Source organism: Sphaerodactylus townsendi, linkage group LG02 (genome assembly GCF_021028975.2).
Source record: "Sphaerodactylus townsendi isolate TG3544 linkage group LG02, MPM_Stown_v2.3, whole genome shotgun sequence".
Lineage (NCBI taxonomy): Eukaryota > Metazoa > Chordata > Lepidosauria > Squamata > Sphaerodactylidae > Sphaerodactylus > Sphaerodactylus townsendi.
The window spans coordinates 90,965,623-90,986,279 of NC_059426.1; the positions used below are offsets into that span (position 1 = coordinate 90,965,623).

General features: G+C 39.6%; 1 protein-coding gene across 2 annotated transcripts in view; it reads left to right on the forward strand.

Annotated features, from left to right (window-relative positions):
• The first annotated feature begins 5,534 nt into the window (after positions 1-5,534).
• Positions 5,535-20,657, forward strand: part of USP47 (ubiquitin specific peptidase 47) — a 55,669-nt gene continuing 40,546 nt past the window's right edge. For both annotated transcript variants that reach the window (XM_048483702.1, XM_048483703.1), the window contains exons 1-8: positions 5,535-5,590; positions 10,269-10,472; positions 11,741-11,854; positions 13,806-13,944; positions 16,002-16,098; positions 16,996-17,141; positions 18,017-18,096; positions 18,936-19,085. In XM_048483702.1, the coding sequence (XP_048339659.1) occupies positions 5,570-5,590; positions 10,269-10,472; positions 11,741-11,854; positions 13,806-13,944; positions 16,002-16,098; positions 16,996-17,141; positions 18,017-18,096; positions 18,936-19,085 (951 nt within the window). In that variant the 5' untranslated portion in view covers positions 5,535-5,569. The remainder of the gene's footprint in view (positions 5,591-10,268; positions 10,473-11,740; positions 11,855-13,805; positions 13,945-16,001; positions 16,099-16,995; positions 17,142-18,016; positions 18,097-18,935; positions 19,086-20,657) is intronic.

Genomic DNA, 20,657 nt, shown 5'->3' on the forward strand with positions numbered 1-20,657 from the left:
ACAAGAGTGATTGTTCATGTGTTGATGGGCTTATATGAAGATCTTCATACTAAACATTTTGAGTGAACAAAGCCTTGTCTTTCATTCTTAAAAAATATTTCGTTGAAGTTTTTCCCTGTCCTGTAAGTCCCCTCCAAGTCTATGGGAAATGCCTTAATGGTTTTCAGTCTCCCACCCCAGTTTTTTTTTCTGAATTGTCCGCTTTGTAGGTCTGATGGGTAACAGAATGATGCCTTGCACATGCAAGTCATGTTGTCTTCTTTTACAATGTTTTCTAGCGGTGGAAATGTGGTACATAAGCTACCTCTGTTACAATTTTTTTCCCTGCCTTTCCTGGCATTTATCGTGCTGAAGCCTCAGAAGGGCTAGTACGGTTGCATATTCCACATTTTGTTTTTCCTTTGGGATTATACATATTGATCTGCTTAATAGCTGAGCATTTAATATATCCTTTGTAGGAAGAGTACCTAAGGTGTATGTGATTGTGGTAATGTCTTCAAATTTATCTCTGTTGAAGTTATGTTTAAAAGAAGAATGGTCAAAGGAATTGAGCCTTATCTTGCTATTTGGCTGTCCCTCTGCTATTCTATCTGAACTCATATCTAGTACTAGCAGGGCACCCGTGCTTTGCTACGCATACGTCATCACAGGCTCTCTATGAATTTCGGGGTGACATTCAACATACTTCTTTACAGCCTTTTTATGAACTTTGGGGTGACATGCAGCATATTTTCTCACAGCCTGTCTGTGGACTGATGGGGTTATTTTCACATTATTTTGCAGAAGCTTCCTGTAGTTTTCTTTTTCTAATACAATGTGTTATTGCTCTCTTTCACCTGGTGGGCTCCAAAAGACGTCATTTAGAAGCAGCTGTATTTTTGGGATGCAGAAAGTGTTCTGCCATTGGATGCTGATGAGTGAGAAGGCTGTGAAGAGGTTCAGGGTAGGGTTGAAGGGCAGGGAGCTGGACTGTACCGCCACTGCAGCACATTCCTGGGGACTCATCCCGCCACTTCAGAGCACGACACCAAACACAGGGTGATCAGAGGCCGAGAGCAATAAACCCCACAGTAATCAATCTGATGTCCATATGCAGAACCCGACAAATATTTAGTAGTCCAAGGTGATAGTGTGGTTTGTAATCTATTTTGAAAGTATTTGGCTGTAGCGGTGTTGTTAACGTGAGGGTGGGTGGAGGAGTACTTTTTCACAGCCTGTCTGTTAACTTCAGGGTGACATTCAGCATACTTTTTTGCAGCCTATTTGTGAACTTTGGGGTTGGTGACATGCAGCATATTTCCTCACCGCCTGTCTGTGGACTGATGGGTTTGTTTTCAAGTAGGTTCACATGCGTTGTGGAAGGCGGTGTTAGAGTGGTGCACCATGGTGAAGAACATGAAGCTGGTGGTGTTTAACTATCACCCTTAGAATGTTCGTGCAGCATGTCTGCGGACTGAGGGGCTGGTTTGCCCTTAGAATGTTTGCACAGATGGCCAGAGCAGTTAAAACAGTAAATGTGTAATAACTTGAGTAAAACTGAATATTTTGAAAAATCATTTCTTAGTAAGCGCCTAAACCACATAATGAACAGGTATGCCAAATTTCAACTTTGTAGGATTAGGTTGGTTTTTTTGAGTTCTTAATGATGATATAGGTCCAGTCCAGTGAGGTCCAGTCGAGTTGGTATTTCGTGTTTATAGATGTAGATTAGAGTCTGGCAAGGGTGGTGTGTACTGACAATTATCTTATTTACTTGAAAGGAAGATGGCCCTAAGGGGAAGGTGATCCCTCCCCCTAAAAAGGATTGTTATGCATGAAGGCAGACAACTGAATTTATGCTGCAGCTTTTTTTGAGAGATCAACATTTTTAATCTATATATATAAAAAGCAAACAGTGACTTTGTTAGTCACTCCCTAACGCCGAAACGGCTGGACGGATTGCCCCCAAATTTTCACATGACGTTCCTCCCTGTTGCAGGCAGGTAATGGGACCTTCAAATCGCCGAAAGTCCATACCTGAGCCAGGTAAAACGTCTTTTTCCTGGCGTACCAGGCCCTGAAGCTGGCTGTGTTTAACTGTCACCCTTAGAATGTTCGTGCAGCCTGTCTGTCTGTGGCCTGAGGGCTTAGAATGTTCATGCAGATGGGCAGAGATGAGCAGTGAAAACAGTAAATAGGTAACACTGTTAGGTAATACGAGTGGAAGTGAAACACATACACACTTTGCCGTGTGAGACGTCAGGTGGGGTCCCCCCCTCACACGCCGGTAACTTTTACTCTCTGTGCCTCACCCACTGCTACCACACAACTCACATCCAGCTCATCCTCACACACCTCACTCTGCCCTCCCTCACATTCAACCACCACTTACCCACTTCCTCACCCATATTCACAGCTCTGTTTTACTAAAAGCGAGCTGGAGTTTGCCTTTTTCTTCTAAGAAAATCCACGGGATGGGGGCGAACCAACACTACTGCCTCTGCTTCTTTTCACGTGGCCCTTTAAGAACCCAGGGAGCTGGCCTCGATCTGAGCGCCTCACCACCCTGCCTCTGCTGCCTGACTGGGATAGCCTCCTTGCCCCAGTTCTGCCTTACCCAAGCCAGGACTGTGCGTGTCAACCAGCCTCATGGACAGCGGGATTCGCACTCTGGACAGTTCCGTTGTGGAATGGAAAGGGTTACCTTATACTAAAAACACAAGGCACCACCATATAACGATGTGAATTGAAAAGGAAAAGAGGGATTCCATTTGACCACCCCAAAAGGCTATACTGTGGATCATTGGACCTGCATGGACATCTGTGTGGGTTGCGGACTGTGATGAGAAGGACAATTGCCACAGCAACGCGTGGCTGGGCCCTCTAGTTAGTAATAAATATACAATAAGTGACAGATTACACAAGAAAATAGTTACTTTCAGTTTTTGCATGTCTTTGCGCTGTAATTGTTCTCAAGTACTGTTGGATCATCTTTTGTCAGATTTATAAATAAGAGAGATCAACTTTGGGGAGTGGGGGTGGCAGTGAAAAGGCAGACTACTAGACGAAGGCTCAGATAAATTGACCAACTGGTATAGTGCAGACATAAGAAAAATGATCTCCTTCTAAATCCATTGAAATCGATAAGCTTAGAAGACTGTAACTGTCCTTAGGAAGGTACTATTAACCCCTCCCCCTTTACAAGAAATCACATTCATCAACTGAATGTGTTCTTTCCATTCCAACAGCATATTTAAAATCTACCTGTCTTATACTTTCCCATCTAAAATTTACAGAAAAAATCATAACAGGTATAACTAATGTGCTAAACTGCTGTAAACCAGCTTTAAATTTATCTCTCCTGAGAGAAACAACAGTGCAGCTACTAGGCAACTCTGGCCTGAAGTATAGGAGAAGAAAAGTTGGTGTGGAAGTACTATAATCTGAGTCAGAAACATGATTAGTAGAGGCGCATATCCACTTCCTCCCCATTCTTACTGTTTCTTATCATTTGCCAGGTTAAGACTTGCAGTTTCTATAGCTAGCCTAGTCTACTTGACCCTTCCTGTCTCCCCTTGAAACTGCAAGCAGCTTGAAAGTGTTCCTTTCATTAACATCCCTCTTCTGGTGAATGAGTTGGTATATTTCCCCATATGTGCAATGAATCTCCTGTCACAGTCAGCAGATATGTATATGCGAGTAGATGACCTCTCCCCTTTTAGAAAGCAAAAAAAGTAAAAAAGGTGATTTTCCTTTTTGTAATGGTGAGTGATTGTGGGATAATAGCACATCAGAAGATTTTGTACCCACATTGTGCCGTTTTGGAGCTTTATATTACCTTTTATCACTACATATATGATTGGAGCAGGGCTGTTTTTGAAGACATTGATCTGTTACCATTCCATGTAGTTTGGACTTTCAGAAGAAGCAATTTTAAAAGTTCATCTCACAGGCCCTTTCTGCACACGTGCAGAAAAGCACCTCCACTGGCATGAATTATGCCAGTGGAGGCTCCGAGGTTGTTCGCACTGCAGCATGCGAGCAGCCCCTGACTTCCCCCCAGCCGGAGAGGTGGCTCCGCACAGAGCCGCCTCTCCTCCGATCCCCTCCACTGACCTCGTCTTCCAGTGTTGCTCTGGAGAGCTGCAGGGACTCGCCCACGCTGCCCTCTGACCTCCAGTGGTTGGAGGGCAGCATGGGCGGGTCTCTGCAGTCCTCCAGAGCAATGCTGGACAGGCAGGTCAGTGGAGGTGACAGGAAAAGCGGCGGCATCCCGGTGGTGCAGTTCGCACTGCTCCAGCGGGAAGCTGCTGCTTTGCAAAAACCTCACTAGTTTTGTGAGGTTTAAAGTGGCGGCTTCACGCCGCTCTGGGGCGGCTGTGCGAACGCTTCCCCAGGGACAGCATTTTTGCCGTCCCTGGGGTGATCTATTCTGCTCGTGCGGAAAGGGCCATAGTCTCCTGCTCAAGCCAAGGCAATGACCATTCAGAAAGCAGAGTACGTCAGATGACTTGCTTTCCTCTGTTGAGGCATTAGACCCAAGGCTTCTTCCCAAGTCAACTCCAAGACAGAACAAACTAGGGAGTCCCTTGGAGTCTAGGGCTAGGGAAATGGAGGACAGAGTGCAGAGGCCATCTGCCAGCATAGTACTGGTACTGGTTTGTTAAGCACTACAAGCTACAATCTTGGGGGGCTGCTGAGATCGTCTTTGATCGACGGGTCCTTGAACACATCATAGACATTTAACGATAACCCACCCTAATTAGGGACAGTGCTTTGGGAAGTCCCACCAAGATGGCCTCTGCCTCCAAGAGAATGGTCCATGATACTCACCATGAAGAGGCCTTCTCTTGGTAGGCAGGAGGACATCTTGGCCTTTCCTGTGCATTGTTAGTGTCTTATATGGGTTCAACAACTCCTATAGGAAATTCCTCCTTTTTATGGGTCCAACAATTCTTATAGGAAATGTCTCCTTTTTAAGGGCTATATGTACCTGTCACTGCTTTTTCCCACTGTTCTTATTACAGCTGACGTTGAGCTTTATAATTTCTATGGTTACATGTTTGTTTTTTGCACTCTTTACTGTTATTTCAACTGCTCGGTCAGATGAATACTATTTAAAAAGGAGCTTCAGTCTTGACAGGAAGTGATGGAATTATTTTCCTACCTCCCTGAATTGTGGTGGAAATCACCCACCATGTTCTCCTGCCTATCAAGAGAAGGCCCTTTCATGGTGAGTATCCAATCAGTAGAGGTGTCAAACTCATGGCCCTCCAGATGTTCATGAACTAAAATTCCCATCAGCCCCTCCCAACATGAGCATTGGCTATACTGGCAAGGGCTGGTGGGAATTGTAGTTCATGAACACCTGGAGGGCTGTGAGTTTGACACCTGTGCATAGACCATTCTGGCATATGTTTTAGGTGTACATTACAGTATTTAAAGGAAATTTTACTTCATATTGGGGCCTGGCTTAGGTCCAATTATAAAATTGGATTTCTCTATATTTAAGGTAGTACTATTTTTACTGTTTTGTTTTTATATACCATAGGATATTCTTTGGAGGTGCAGACAAAGCATCTTTGATGAAATGAAGAAGAAATTTTCACAGGTAGATGACTGAAGTAAATGTTTAAAAATTGTAGCCCAACTTCAGTAATGGCATGAGTAATGCTTAACATGAGCATGAGTAAGTAAAATGCTCTAAGCATGTGTTTTGGGTTTTAATTTTTAACATAGCTCTAACAAGTGAAGCTTTGATACTTTGTATCTATATGTTTTTCAAAATAGTACATTTGCTTGCTCTAGTCTTACCCAATCTCTGTCCACAAGAACTAGAAGCTAGGTTTCAATAGTTCCTGCTTAGTTTACGGAATAAAATGTTTAAAGTACCAAGTTAGCAGTCAAGATGTGTTTGTGCTGCTTGTGCTCTGCACTTAAGTAAACATAGTCTGATTCTCTGCTATTCATAATACCGGTTTACAGTTTCTGTGTTGTCTGATATTGTACACTTGTGCTTCGTTCTTGTGACTGCATAATTTCCTATAAACAACTATGGTTTAAAAAGCTTGACTGCTAACATTGTATTTTTCTACACAACAATCTGAATTATCTTGCTGAACATATAGCCTCTTCACAAAAAATGTAGCTAATGTGTTTTTAAAATACTATTAATAATATTGATATTGATACTATGCATACTACGTGTTGGATTGATGTCTTGCAAGCAGTGTACTGTGCCATATTCACTTTAGAGTAGGTGACATCCCCGTCAGATTATCAGTTGACCATTTATTATTTGATAGCTATTATGTTGGTGGTTGTCTGGCTCTTTTAATACCTTAACACTGTCATTGGAAAGCTCTGGTTTCCCAGCTGTTCAAGAGCTTGCACAAGTGTGAGCAGCCTCTTTTTAAGGAGCAATCACTGGTTGCTCTGCGCAACTATATTTAAGGTTGACTTTCACCTTCTATAGTTGATGCTCTTACATACTTTTAAATTGTATTTTAAATCTATAAATGTGCACTCTGTGTTTTGTATGTTGTATTAAATATCCTTTCAGCTGAAGAAATGATGTTATCTTTGAATATCCAGGATAAAAATTGTGAACAACTATTTACATGTACCTTTATTTGCATAAAATTGCTGGCTGTAAAAAATAGTTGATTACATTATATTCCATTTCCTGTCAAACTATTGAAGGTTTTTGTAATATTTCTTTTTGCTATAGTTTATTAAATTAATAATTAGTATTGCTTGGTCGCACTTAATCAGCTTATTGACCAAATATTTTTGACCAGTCATTGGTCCTTAGATAATGTATAAATCGGGGGCTTCTTTTTTTACCCAGCAGCTCACACAGTAATGCTGTGTATTGGGATAACTGAGTAGGTTCCTGTTCCATTCCTTTGGGAATAGGTGGGGAGAAAGTCACTTACCAGTGTGCATGATACAACACAGTAAAGGCTGTTTTTATTTCATCTTCCCTGTACCGTATTTGAAAGGAGGCAGCTGATCAGGAGAGAACGTGCTGCCACAAAAGTTTTTATTTGCACTCAGTGTAGCATAGTGCTGTGATGTTGGGGGCAACAAGGAGTGCTGCAGAAAGGCCTGAAAAGGGGGGGGGCAGCTTTGGCACCCAGTTCTGCAGATGCCCCTGGACAAGGATGTAATTTTATGTGACAAAGTGAGTCTTTATCTCATGAAAGTTTATTCACTGTAAAATTGTGTGGGTCTTTATGGACTCACATTTTGTTCTAATATTGCAGACTAACTTAATCACCCACCTGAAAAAAATATATAGCTACTAATAGTAAATGTGTAACAGTGTTTTAAATTACCAAGGTATGTAAGCATGTAGGATTGTCTCTTCCCACCAGTGTCCCTTCCCACCATTGTTGGGCAGTCCTTCGGTATCTGCAATGAAGGGAAGGACTTACCTGTCTTTCTCTTCTCAGCGTAATGCACAGCAGCACAAGAGAGGGTGAAAGCAAATAAACTGTAGAGAAAGGGCATAAAATAGCCAACACCCCACTGGTTGTTCTTTGGATGGCTGCTGTGGTGATGGTAGTGGCTTTACTTTCTATTTTCTGTGACCAGTTTGCTATCCTTGTTACACTTGGAGATTGAAAAGAGTTGCCTTTTAAAGACTAGAATACAGCAAAGCAGAGCGGACACCATTCTAGCTTTCAGGAAATGCTCAACCAATACAGTTTACAGTTTATCTTGGAAAGCCTTTGTCAGATGGTGCAGATTTAAGTCTGCTGGCCACATACACCCTAAGACAGCAGAGTTATTCATGTTCCTTCAGGACAGCCACCTCTTCAGGCCTCAACATGGAGACATGTTGCAGCAATTGCTACAGTTATATCACTGGATCGATGGCCAACAACAAGTTATCCTTATATTAAAAAGTTACTGAAGGGAGTGATAGTCAAAGACATCCTGGTGTGCCATCATTTTCCCACATGGAAATTAAACACAGTTTTGAGCAGTCTGACAAAACCTCCCTTTGAATCTATTAAGGAAATTCCCCTGAAGTTCTTCTGGATGACGATCATCTTTTTACTAGCAATTACATCAGCTCAACAAGTCTCCAAGCTGAGTGGAGACTTCACTTTGCATCTTCCACAAGGACAAACTCCTGCTACATACCAATCCGTTGTAGACCAAAGGTTGATTCCATATTCCATCAACAGCTGGAGATATACCTACCTTCCTTTTGTCTCAACTCAAAATATCCCAGGGAAAGAACCTGGCATGTGCTAGATGTCAAGAGGGCAGTTGAAACCTTCATCCTGACAATCCAAAATATCAGGAAAACAAAGCCATGTATTGTCGAAGGCTTTCACGGCTAGATTCAACTGGTTCTGGTGGGTTTTCCGGGCTGCGTGGCTGTGGTCTGCTGGATCTTGTTCCTAATGTTTCGCCTGCATCTGTAGCTGGCCTCTTCAGAGGTGTATCACAGAGAGAAGTCTGTTATACGCTGTGTCCAGACTTCTCTTATAAGTTGGACTGAGTTATTCTGAACCAGAGGCTCCCAAGCCCCACTCCCAAGTTAGTTTAAAAGCTGCTCTGCTACTATTTTGATATGCCAGTAGTGTGGTTCCATTTGGTTCAAGTGAGGCCTATCTCTTTTGTACAAGTTTGGCATGTCCCAGAAAGTTCTCCAGTGCTAATTAAATCTAAACTGGCAGCATTTTTTTCACTCATGCATAAAGCCCTAATCTGTGCCTGTCTAGTTGGTCCTGCATGTGGAACTAGTAGAAATTCTGAAAATACTACGTTTGAGGCCCTGGTCTTTAACTTTCTGCCTGGCTATCTAAACTTTACTTCCTGAACAGCAGAACTACATTGCTCAGTGACTTTGGTGCCAACATACACAACTCTTGACTCACCCCCAGCTCTATCTGTCAAAGTATTTCGATAGCATGCAGTGTCTACAACTTTAGTACTAGGCAGGCAAGTCACCATGTGGTCAAAGCACCACATACCCCACTTTCTGTATTTCTTGTTCAGTTACCTTGGCTCTCTCCAACTTTGGTTCACCTGTAATGTGCCCCTTCATCCTGGCTTGAGCTGGAGGTGCTGTGATTCCAGGGACAAATCACTCCCTAATGTTGAATTCATAACGTCAGTCCTAGCATCTTAGTCAGTTGCAGGGAAATTTTACAGTTTCTCCTGCAAGGCATTTCCCACTATGGTTGCTGAGATGCTGTGGTGACCACAACAGTTCAGCTTTGCTAGGTGGGTACTGATTTGCATTAGGCTGAAGCACCCACTCTTGGAACTGATACACTTGGCACCATAATGAACATTCTCAGTTCACTTTCCTTCTCTGTTCCCTTCCTTAGTTATTTTTCCAAGCACCTAATTTTTTTATTGACGTTGAGAATGCACCCCAGAATGGAACTCAGTATTTCCATCATGACTGCTCTATATATTTGTATTGTGGCGCTGTTGGGGAGTTAAGATGTAGTCTTATCTGTCATTTCTTGATGAGCTTCAGAAGAACTCCATCCAATGAAACTGCAGGGCCAGACTTCTGAGTGGGTCATCCCTGTTGCAGTGATTGATGCTTGGGGAGATTTATGACACTGGGAGTGTTTTCTTACCACCTCTCCTTTGTCTTAGTTCAGTGATAAAAAGTTGGGGAAATTTTGTACATTTCTCTGGAGCTTAAAAGCTTTTTACTAGCTTAAGAGATGCTTGAAAGGTAACAATCCAGTTTTTGTAAATTCCTGAGAAGGGAGATGCAGCTTGTAATTAATGATGAAGAGATTATGGGTTGGAGTGCAGGTTTGCTAATTGTGATGTCCTGACAAACTTTGTCTAGTAGAACAGTAGAAAGTCTGATGAGTGGGCCAAAAGTGTTTTTAGAAAGAAGCATGCTGATTTTATTATTGCGATTATATGAATTTTAGCTACCCATAGAACTCTATTTACTCTTCTAGCAAAACAATTGTTAAGTTTATTATTGATGGAATGAAGCCTCCTCTGGTCAAAATGAGGGTCAGTAAGAACAATTAAGCAGCAATAATATTTGACTAATCAGGTTGTTAATCAACGGATTTGATGGAACTGCAATGCTTATTGTTCTGTGTTTTCATTGGTCTGCCTTTGACAAAACAATAAAAAATCCAGACTTGAAAGCTGGATAGTAGTTGCATGTGTTGCTTTTATTACTTTTTAAAATATTTATCACAGTGAAAATATTGAGTAACTGAACAGAAATTAAAATCAGCTCCAGAATAGAAACAATTAAAATTTATTTTTCTGTTTTATTACAGATTGAAAGTGCTGCTGATGAACCTAGGGTTCTTTGTATAATACATGATACTACTAATTCTAAGACAGTGAATGAATGCATCACTTTGAACTTGCCAGCTTCCACTCCTGTAAAAAGATTGTTTGAGGATGTAGCCTCCAAAGTGGGCTATGTTAATGGAACATTTGATTTAATTTGGGGAAATGGAGTCAGTGTTGCTGAAAAGGTAAAAACAATTGTTTTACTTTTAGGATTAGATTAAAAATATTTTGGACTAGAGGGCTTCCTGTGTACCCCTTTAAGATATTTATAGTTTGGAAATGTATTAAATCCATTTTTCTTATGCTTCTTGAATATTATGCTTCGTGTGCATGTGTACAAGTTTAGGTATCATCAGGTGAGTTATGAAATGATTACCTAAACTGTAGGGTTAGATCCAGTAGATCGATCCTGCCTCTACCAAAAAAAAAATTATGGGAATCAAAACATCTTCGTGAAAAGCATAGGAATGAGGTGTGATATTAAGATCTGTAGTGTGAAGTGGGAATTAACACACACAAACATGAGCAGTATAGAAGTGCCATTGTGGTGAAATCTTGTATTTTTTTTATATCTTAAACTCATCAGTATACCTTTTAGCTTAATCAGGCACAACATGGTTCCCATCAGTGTACTCCCTGGGGCCTGCTTTCCCACTTCTTGATCTTGTTCACACTGTAAATTTCAATTTTCCTTTCTGAAGCTTTATGTGAAAAGAATGAATCAAGGAGAGGATTAGGAAAAAATTAATACCTATGCTCCTCGGAATGTAAGCTCAAATATAAGTAAACGTTGGATTCGTCTCACTTTCAGAAAAAATAGTGAAGTGCCCCCTTATGACAGCTGTTTTATGATGAGGCCTACAACTTTTTCTCAACATCTTGGAAATATGTGCAAACTCAAGAAGTTTTGAGAATCTTGGGTTTAATAGCCTGGGCTGTTCATTAGCACTGAAGCATTTAATCTATTTCGTAGTTCCATTGTCAACAGTTCCACTGTTTTTGACATAACATTTTCATGGGATTATAAAAGTGCTTCAGTTGAGGTGGGATTTGTAATTATCAAAGACCCTTAAGCAAATCACATGCATGAAACAATCTTTCCTCTTTCCAGCTGTTTCCAGTGGTCCTTATGTCATCTAAAAATTGAACAGCATGGGATTGGGAATTGCAACTTGAGTGGGACGTTTGTAGAAATTGCAGGTCTCCTTTACATAAGCAAAAGTTCTTCTGCTCATGCAAGGATTTCTCTGGACTGAATTTCTTAAACAGATTTCTAATGTATTTTTGAGCATTAAATATGAACCATAAAATATCCAGAAAGTAAAAAGTCTTCTTTCTGATAGGACACAACAAATAGAATGGGATGCAGACTTGGTATTTATTAAACATGTTTTATGCCACTTTTTCTAAGATTAAAATTGTTAACATAAAAATGAAATGTATTTCGTTATAGACACCATTGAATCAGTCTAGTGATAAATCTGTTGTGGATTCTGGTTTTGAGCCTGGGAAAAAGAATTTTTTGCATCTGACTGATAAAGATGGAGAACAACCTCAGATAGTATTGGTAAGAATTTTAGAAGTTATCATTATCTTGTTTTTATTTTGTTCTGTTATTTGCCATACAGTGTTGCAGTGCTCGTAAATAGCAAACAAATGCTTCTTAACAAGGAAGGTAAAAGGGATCAGAGGTACCTGTGTGTAATATATAGATAAAAATATTAACAACTGGAGGCACAATATGGAAACTTACCCTGAATTTTTTGCTTTTAGATTTTCTAAGTTCTTAGTAGATTGCAGTGACTAATACCCACCTTCCTTTTTCCCCTTTAACTTATCTCTGTTCCTAATATATTGTGATCTTGACGCTTATTTAGTCTTCATCAGGCTGTTCGCCTCCCCTCTTCAGTTGATTTACAAAGTCATATTTTATGCATGTGTATAGAGTGTTCCAAGTATGTAGAAACTCTGTATCTAATCTGTGAGTAGCCTGTAGCCTGTTTTCAATTTTCTGCTGTGGACCAGCCAGCCATTTTACTCTCATGTAACTGTATGGTGGATGACTCATCAATTATCCTTCTGAACGCCAGTCTAGGGTGGGATTGGGAGCCACAACCATTAAGTGGTGGTTCTGGTTCTATTTGGAGGGTGGGTTTCAGTAAGTAGTGCTAAGGAAGAACCACAGGCCCTTGGCCTTAACCTGTGATGTTGTTCAAGGTTCCATCTTGTTCCCTGTGGTATTTAATATCAACATGAAACCAGGTCTGTAGTCTGGGGGGGCTCTTGGACCCTGACCTGTTGGATAAGCAGGTAGCAGCTGTAGCCAGTAATGCCTTTTACCAGCTTCAGCTAGTTAGCTTTCTGTGACCTTTTCTGGGCAGAATGGCTGCTATGGTGAGTGCCCTGCTTATAAGAAGATTAGAGTACTTTAGTTCACCTGGGCTGCCCTTGAAGAGTTTGGAAACTTCAGTTGGTATAGGACCGTGGTGGCGAACCTTTGGCACTCCGGATGTTATGGACTACAATTCCCATCAGCCCCTGCCAGCATGATCAATTGGCCATGCTGGCAGGGGCTGATGGGAATTGTAGTCCATAACATCTGGAGTGCCAAAGGTTTGCCAGCACTGGTATAGGACACTGCAGCCAGGATGTTGACTGAAGTGGGCCATAGGGACCATATCACTGGGCCCATCTGTGCTGGCTTCTGATAGTTTCTGGACACAGTTCAAGGTGTTGGTGTTGACCTTCAAAACCCTATATTGTTTGGGACCAGTGTATCTGAAGGACTGCCTACTTCCATATGAATCCACCTGACCACTACAGTCATCTTTGGAGGCCCTGATTCAGTTGTTCCCACTTTCTGAAATTAGGTAGGTGACAGCCCAAGAGAGAGCATTCTCTGTCATGGCATCAAAGTTCTAGAAGTCTCTCATCAGCTCTGTCCTCTTCTATTACCATCTTCCACCAGCTGGTGAAGACTGTTTTTGGTTCATTTGGCATTCCCTCAGTGATCCTTCCTTCCTGACCAGTGTTTAAACTGCTGTTTGTTATGTATGTATTTTAACTCTGCTTTTAATGGTTCATTGATGTGTGCTGGAAAGGGGGGGGTTATGTTTTTAGAATATGATTTTATCATGCATGTTTTAAATTGTTAGACATCTTGGTGGTCCTTGTGAGGGCAAAAAGGTGGGATATAAGTTTTGTAAAATAAATAATAAACTGTATAAGGCAGTGGACTTAGCAGTGTTGAGGTTCTAGTGTCCACAATGGAATGTTTCTTCTAATTGAAGATCCGAGGTGACACATCTCATTTTTCAGCACTTCCCTTTAAGCATTTCTCACTTAGTAAACAAAGTCAGGGTACTAATCTGTGTAATAGTTTTATTGTTGCTGTCTGAAGGAGCTTATCCATTTGACTTTTGCCTGTACAGTTTTAATGTTTAAAATAGGTGGATTGAAGGATGTGCATTATCTCTGTCTTTAAAGGTGCACTAACTAATCTTGACTAATTTTTTTAGGAAGAGTCCAGTGGAGAACATGATCGTAATCAAGACCGATTTATAGGTCCCCTACCACGAGAAGGTTCAGTTGGTTGTTCCAATGATTATGTCAGTCAGAACTATTCCTACTCATCAGTTCTCAGTAAATCCGAAACAGGTATGATGACTTGTTTATTATTTTTCACTGTATGAAAGGTATAACAAATATAAATGTTTTAACTTGATCCTTGTTAAAAAGAAATTGCATATTGGTAGGAGAAAGTGCATCCAGAACAGCTGCTGCAATTATGTGTTTGCAAACAAACTGGCAGTGATACTGTTAAGAGAGGTGTGAAAAATTGATGGATTAGTGCCTTTGCATTCAATTACTTACCAAAGGTGTGTAGATTAGTGAGCTCTTGTAAGGACTATGTAGTATCTTCATATTGTCCCTTTTAAAATAGAAGTTCTACATCCTTATGTTTATCTTTCCAATACAGTATATTATCTGTGATAATCCTTCTCAGATCTATGCCAGTTATTACAGAAGATGAATAACACGGTTTAATAGAATACTGTAGTATTAAAGATGTGCTTCTTCTTTGCCTCTTGAGTGTTTGCCATATATACAAATGGCTGTCACTTTATTATAATGTGTAATTCTTGTGCTTATAAGGTCCATGCAAATGTAAAAAACCATAGCTTTACCAAGTTGAAATCTCGTAAAGACAGGCATTCAAGAGTGAGGGGTTTATTATTCAGCTTATTATTCCAATAACATATGCATGAAATTCCTCTATGGAAATATAATTACTTGTAATAATAGCAGTGAATTACTGCTTTAGACAGCCACTTCTACCTGAATGGAAGGAATATTATATTGATTATCCTTCTTTGCAACTGTAATTTTGGGATGTTGGAAATATACTAGTCTTTTATAAGTTAATAGCTGTAATCCCATTAATGGTTGTCAACCTAAAAGGGTGGGTAGGAAAAGTGTGTATGTGTTATTTCTCTCCCCTAAAATGTATTATTATCAGATACTGAGGACCTGTTTAAGTTGTCCCACTGACTTTTATCTGTATGCAAATAAAATACAGTTCATTCAGATCTTTGCTATTCTAGAACTTACATAGTAGAAGGAAGTTTGAAGTGGGCTGTATAAAATTCAAGATAAATAGTCAAATTTTCCCAGTTCAGAAACTTCAAGAACATAGGGTGATGTGTGGTTTTTTTGTATGTTTTGAGTCCAGGGGACCATTGGAATTTGCTCTGAATAGAGAGCAAATAATAGTTAAAATTAGATTAGGGGAATTGCAGTTGCAGTTGGGATAAAGGAACCCATTTTCCTGTTTTTGTGTTCACATGCATCTGTCAGGCAGCGATTGGAGGCCACGGAAACAATCCAGGTTGCTGTTGCGCCTTTGCACGGAGACGCATCTCTTTTTAAAAATTATTTCCCACACATGTGTAGCTGTGCAGGCATACACAAATGAACTCCCACAGTCATGCCAGTGTCCCACGATACAATGTTCTGCACCTGCAAAGCTACATAGATTTTTTTTAAAAAAAAAAAAAGGAAAGGGGAAGCATATAAAACACCTGTTTTCAAAAAACCTGGGTTGGGGAAAATAACATGGGGCAGACTTGTTTTAGGGATGGGATCTGTGCAAAGTCCCCCTCCCTCAACAGGTTTTTTAGCATCCTACACCCGTGTTTATTGGCCTGTGTGGAAGAGGTCCATAACTTTTAGATATGAGAATTGTGATCCAGGTTTTCATCCTTAACACTAGGGGTTGGATCCATCTCATGTCTTTTGTGAATGACTGGGATACTTATAAACTTTGATGTGTTTGGAAGCAGGTTAGAGTTGGAGTAGAGGGGTTTGCTGATTATTTCCTTCCACTAAAAAATCATTGTACCTAACTCCATTAATGGGGAGGTTCCTGATCCCTGGGACAGGGAGATTGCAACAGCCAAGGAGACAGGTGGGAAAGTTCAGTTTCAAGTGGAGTTCTGCACATTATATTCTGGATGCATCCTTATCAGGCTGCCTAGCACACACACACACACACACAATCACACACACACACACATATCTCTCTGTCTGTCTGTCTGTCTGTCTCTCCCTCCCTCCCTCCCGCCCTCCCGCCCTCTCCCCACCCCAATCCATTTTTAGTTCACTTTGCAGAACATGATCAAGGACTAATCAAAAATTAAACTTCTTTTTTTTAGGATATGTGGGTCTAGTAAATCAAGCAATGACCTGCTATTTGAACAGCCTTTTACAAACCCTTTTCATGACACCAGAATTTAGAAATGCATTGTATAAGTAAGTATATTACAGACAACACATTTTTTGATCATGTCGTAAATATTTTTGAACACTTCACTTCTGACATATTTGTTAAAAGTATACACATCTGAGGGTTTTAGAAAAGCTTGAAAACCGTATTAATGATTGTAAAAGAAACCTTGTTGGAAACCTTCATGGGTATAAGGGTTTTTTTGTTCAAAATGTCTGCAGGGCTCTACTCACCTGATTGAAATCCTCTGAAGTTTACTATTTACAAAAGCAACAGACATTTTTACAGATATCTGAATGTCTCTTCTAATTTGGCAATCCATATTGCAAAGATATATTGGGTAACCATCTGGCTCCAAAAGTATGCCCTGGAGATAGTCAGAATTTTCCTGAAGCTGTAGTTTACAAGTGAAGGTTGCAATTTAGGAAAGTTTTCAAACAAATCCTTTAAGCAGTTTTCTTCCCAAAGTTCATTAAGACAATGAAGAGAGCCACTTCAGTTTTAGAGGGTCAGGTGGATGCTTTTTTGGGGGGTGGGGGGTGGGGTGGGTGGGTTAGAAAGCAGACAGTTGTATGCTGGAATATCTGTGCACAGGTACATAATGCTTTCCAGGCCTATTGGACCTTGTTGTCTTTCTCCCTGAACAAGACAACACCCTAGAGCATACCAAACTTCACTCACTGGTGCACACTTCAAGGAACAGTTGGTAGAGGTGTTATGTAAGATTTCTGGAAGATTTTTGTGCATTATTAATATTTTCACGGAAAAGCTGCTAAGTAGCATTCCCTGGAACAGTGCTTGAGAACTTCAGACTGACAGTAAATATCTTTATTTCCTAAAATTTAATTAATGTGTGCTGAGAGGTTTTTTAGAACAATATACTGTCAGTCCATCTGATACTAAAATTCCTACTGTTTTAATAGATGGGAATTTGAGGAATCTGAAGAAGATCCAGTAACAAGCATCCCTTTCCAGCTTCAAAGGCTGTTTGTTTTACTACAGACAAGCAAAAAGAGAGCAATTGAAACTACAGATGTTACACGAAGCTTTGGATGGGATAGTAGTGAAGGTGTGTATATGTATAATTAAATGCTTGGTTAAGCTTATAATCATACTGGGCTAAATGTAAGCTGATGTTGTTTATTGAATATGTGCACAATAAAGAACCCAGATCAGCCAATTGGTATGTTGTTTGTTTACTGAAAAGTAGCTTAACATAATTGGGAAATCAAGTTCTAAAAAGTGTTGGGTGTTGCAAGCTCTTTGTGTAATTCTTGGTACTAGTTTAAAAATGTTTTCTTTCCAAGCAACGCGCAACAGCTACCTGCAGTTTTGTAGTTGCTGGTTTGAGATGATATGTTCTCATTCACTGGGCAGCAAGGATCAGTGGCTACTTGATTTTTACTGTTTGCAGTGCTTGAAGGACATTGGAGTCCATAGGATTGTTAATTACGTATTTCCGTTTGGGCTGTTCTCTCAGCATATGCCCTATCTTTATATCCCAATCTGTATAGGTTACGATGAATTTTATACTTTACAACAAATGTTGTTGGTATCAAATTCAGTGCCACTTGTAACTTTTTGTGAGGCCTTACGATTACCTTTAAAATGTGAGCTAAAGTACATTATTAAAGCCCAAATAAAAACTGTGTTAGCAATAGAATATATAGCTGCTGCTTTTAATATTTATTGTCCACAATGTAGTTTTTACAGTTGTAAATACTCAGTACTTCGAAAGCCTAAACAATTAATGAGCATGTATGAAAAGAAGCTTTAGCCAAGCAAAAGACATGGAAGATTTATTCTGAAATCAAAAGGATCCTAAACAAAAGTAAACTAAAGAAACAGTATTTTCATCATACTCTTTTGGAATTATGCTATCAAAATCCTGTAAGAAGAATGTTCTTAGTTCACTAAATGATAACCAATTCTATTTTACAACAGCATGGCAGCAGCATGATGTACAGGAGCTTTGCAGAGTCATGTTTGATGCTTTGGAACAAAAATGGAAACAAACAGAACAGGTATAGAACATTTTGTAAATGTAATATTAAGTAGATTAAAGAGGAGTAACAGCTGTCACCTGGGCTAATTGATTTTAGGAATAAATTATTAAATACTTTCATTTATCTAATAAATAGAAAAGTTTGTTTTACATCAAATGCCTTACCTATTTGGGCTTGTGCCAAGGATCAATCCATTTAAATAACAGACTGTATGTTTCTGGACAAGGGACAGCAAGTGTTGCATTTGTTTCCATCCCCTCCTACTTTGCAACACTGTCTCCTTATATGCCACTTTTTGAAACTTAAACGTTTGCCCCTGGAAGGACCCACTGCACCTATATGCAGGCAAACTAGCAATGGGACCGGTATGAATACCACTTTGAAAGACAAATCTTTTAAGATCATTCCTCATTGATAGCTATATCTGTGTATAATTATGCTGCTTGGTTGATATCTGTGCTGGATACACACACTTTGGGATATTATTCTTTATCCTCTGGGTTGCTTAAATTTTAAGATGTGACCCAAAATAATGGTCCAGATCTGAGGAATTTGGAAATATTACCAACTGTTATTTTTTCTATTGTGGTTAGTTACAATACTTTTAAAAGTGGGGATGTATTTAATTTGGGTTTTGATTAGTTAATGTCTTTCTGTCCTATAATGGATTGCTATTAGTTATTGGTAGATTCCACTAAGACGTCCTGAACTTCTCTTGTCCTTGTGAAATATTTTTATAACAATTCAGAATAATTAAATTAGCTACAGTTTTATGTTGTAGAAAAGTATATTACATAAAGCCAAATAAAATAGCAAAAATTGCCATGTTAAAATAACATTATTTCTTTCAATTTTAGGCTGATCTCATAAATCAGCTCTATCAAGGCAAGCTGAAGGACTACGTAAGATGTCTGGAGTGTGGATATGAGAGTTGGAGAATAGACACATACCTTGATATTCCATTGGTCATTCGGCCTTATGGCTCCAGCCAAGCTTTTGCAAGCGTGGTGTGTACTTATTAAACTGAATGCTAGTGCATCTAGATACAAATTACACAATAATGCAACAGTAATATAATTTTCTTAAAAGGTAGGTATCCTCCTACATCCTTCATCTTGGGTTTTCCGTCTTTGTGCAGTAAACCAACTAGCAGGTTCTAGAAGTTTTTGACCCTTCAGTGAGTCCTACTAGTGCATGTTTAAGGGACACAAGTTTGACTTAAATAATTTCATGGTAATAATGTTCCATTATGTTCTTCCTGATAGTGGGTAGAGTTCAGTATTTATTTTGCATTGATATGCTGTTAGGTGCTTATAAATAACATCTTGAATAATTTTGATGATGCTGATAGTTGTAATAAAAGAAGGTTACTAAAGAAAATGGTGCTGAAAATTTTCTTCCTCTGATTTAATAGATTGATACATCAACCAGAATATAAATATCACATTATTCTGTTTTACTGTAAGATCCAGATGAGACCAGAACATGGTCCTAAATGTCTACTATCACAAACACGTATTGGGTGAGGGCTTGTATTCTGGAACTGAAACCAGATAATGCTGAAGTACTGTTGGTTGATGTTAGCACGCACCGAAGAAGTATATTTGCAACTTGGGAGTACAGTTAGATCCCTGTCTACAGATGAATGTTCAGATAAATGTTCAGATTTCATATAATGTGAAATATTTGCATCCAGCTTGACTGGTTCATTATTGGAGACTCTTCCTTGAAAAGCATGATTCTGACCACAGAAACCCAGACTCTTGTTACCTCTTAGGCTTGATCACTGTAATGTGTTTTATGTGGATCTGCTCTTGAAAACAGTTCAAATACTTAGCCAAAATTCAGTGACAAGATTGCTAGTTGGACTACAGGCGGCACATCATTCCATTATTGAAAAATCTTCACTGGCTGCTTGTTCACTTTTGGTCTCAATTCAAGGGCTGGTTTTGAGCCGTGAAAATCTATATGACTTATGAGCAGTTTACTGAAAGAATTGCCATCCACTATGACAGTCTTGATGTCAGCCATCTGTGCCCTCTGCCGCCTTGGGTGAGGCAGGAGAGCTCAAGAGATGGAGTCTTCTCAGAAGCTTTCCTCCAATTTTGGAATTCCCTCCATCTGCTCTTGTGTTTGGTGCCATTGTTTTGTATCTTTTGGTACCAGACTAATTCATTTTAATTTCAATTGGATCATAATTCATTGGTTGCATAGTTCTACTTTTTCCCTTTCTATTTTCTGCTGTGGTTTTAACTAGTTTTTAATGGCAGCTCTGCGTTTTGATGGAGAAACCCATAAGTAATGGAGAATGGCTGATTAAATTCTCTTCCTTTTTAAAATTGGCATAAGAAAGATCTATCCACAGAACTTAACCTAAGATTCAAGGAGTAAACATTCTGCTAAATAGTATGTGTTTCACATATACTTAAATATGGAAAATGTGCATAGATATCAGATCTCTTAAATAAATTGTAGCTCAAAAAGCATTATTTCTGTTCTCCTTGAGCATTGTGCCAATTTACTGGAAATTGTGTTGATGCTCTAGCTATCTGAACTATCTCATACTTTCTTTTACATTA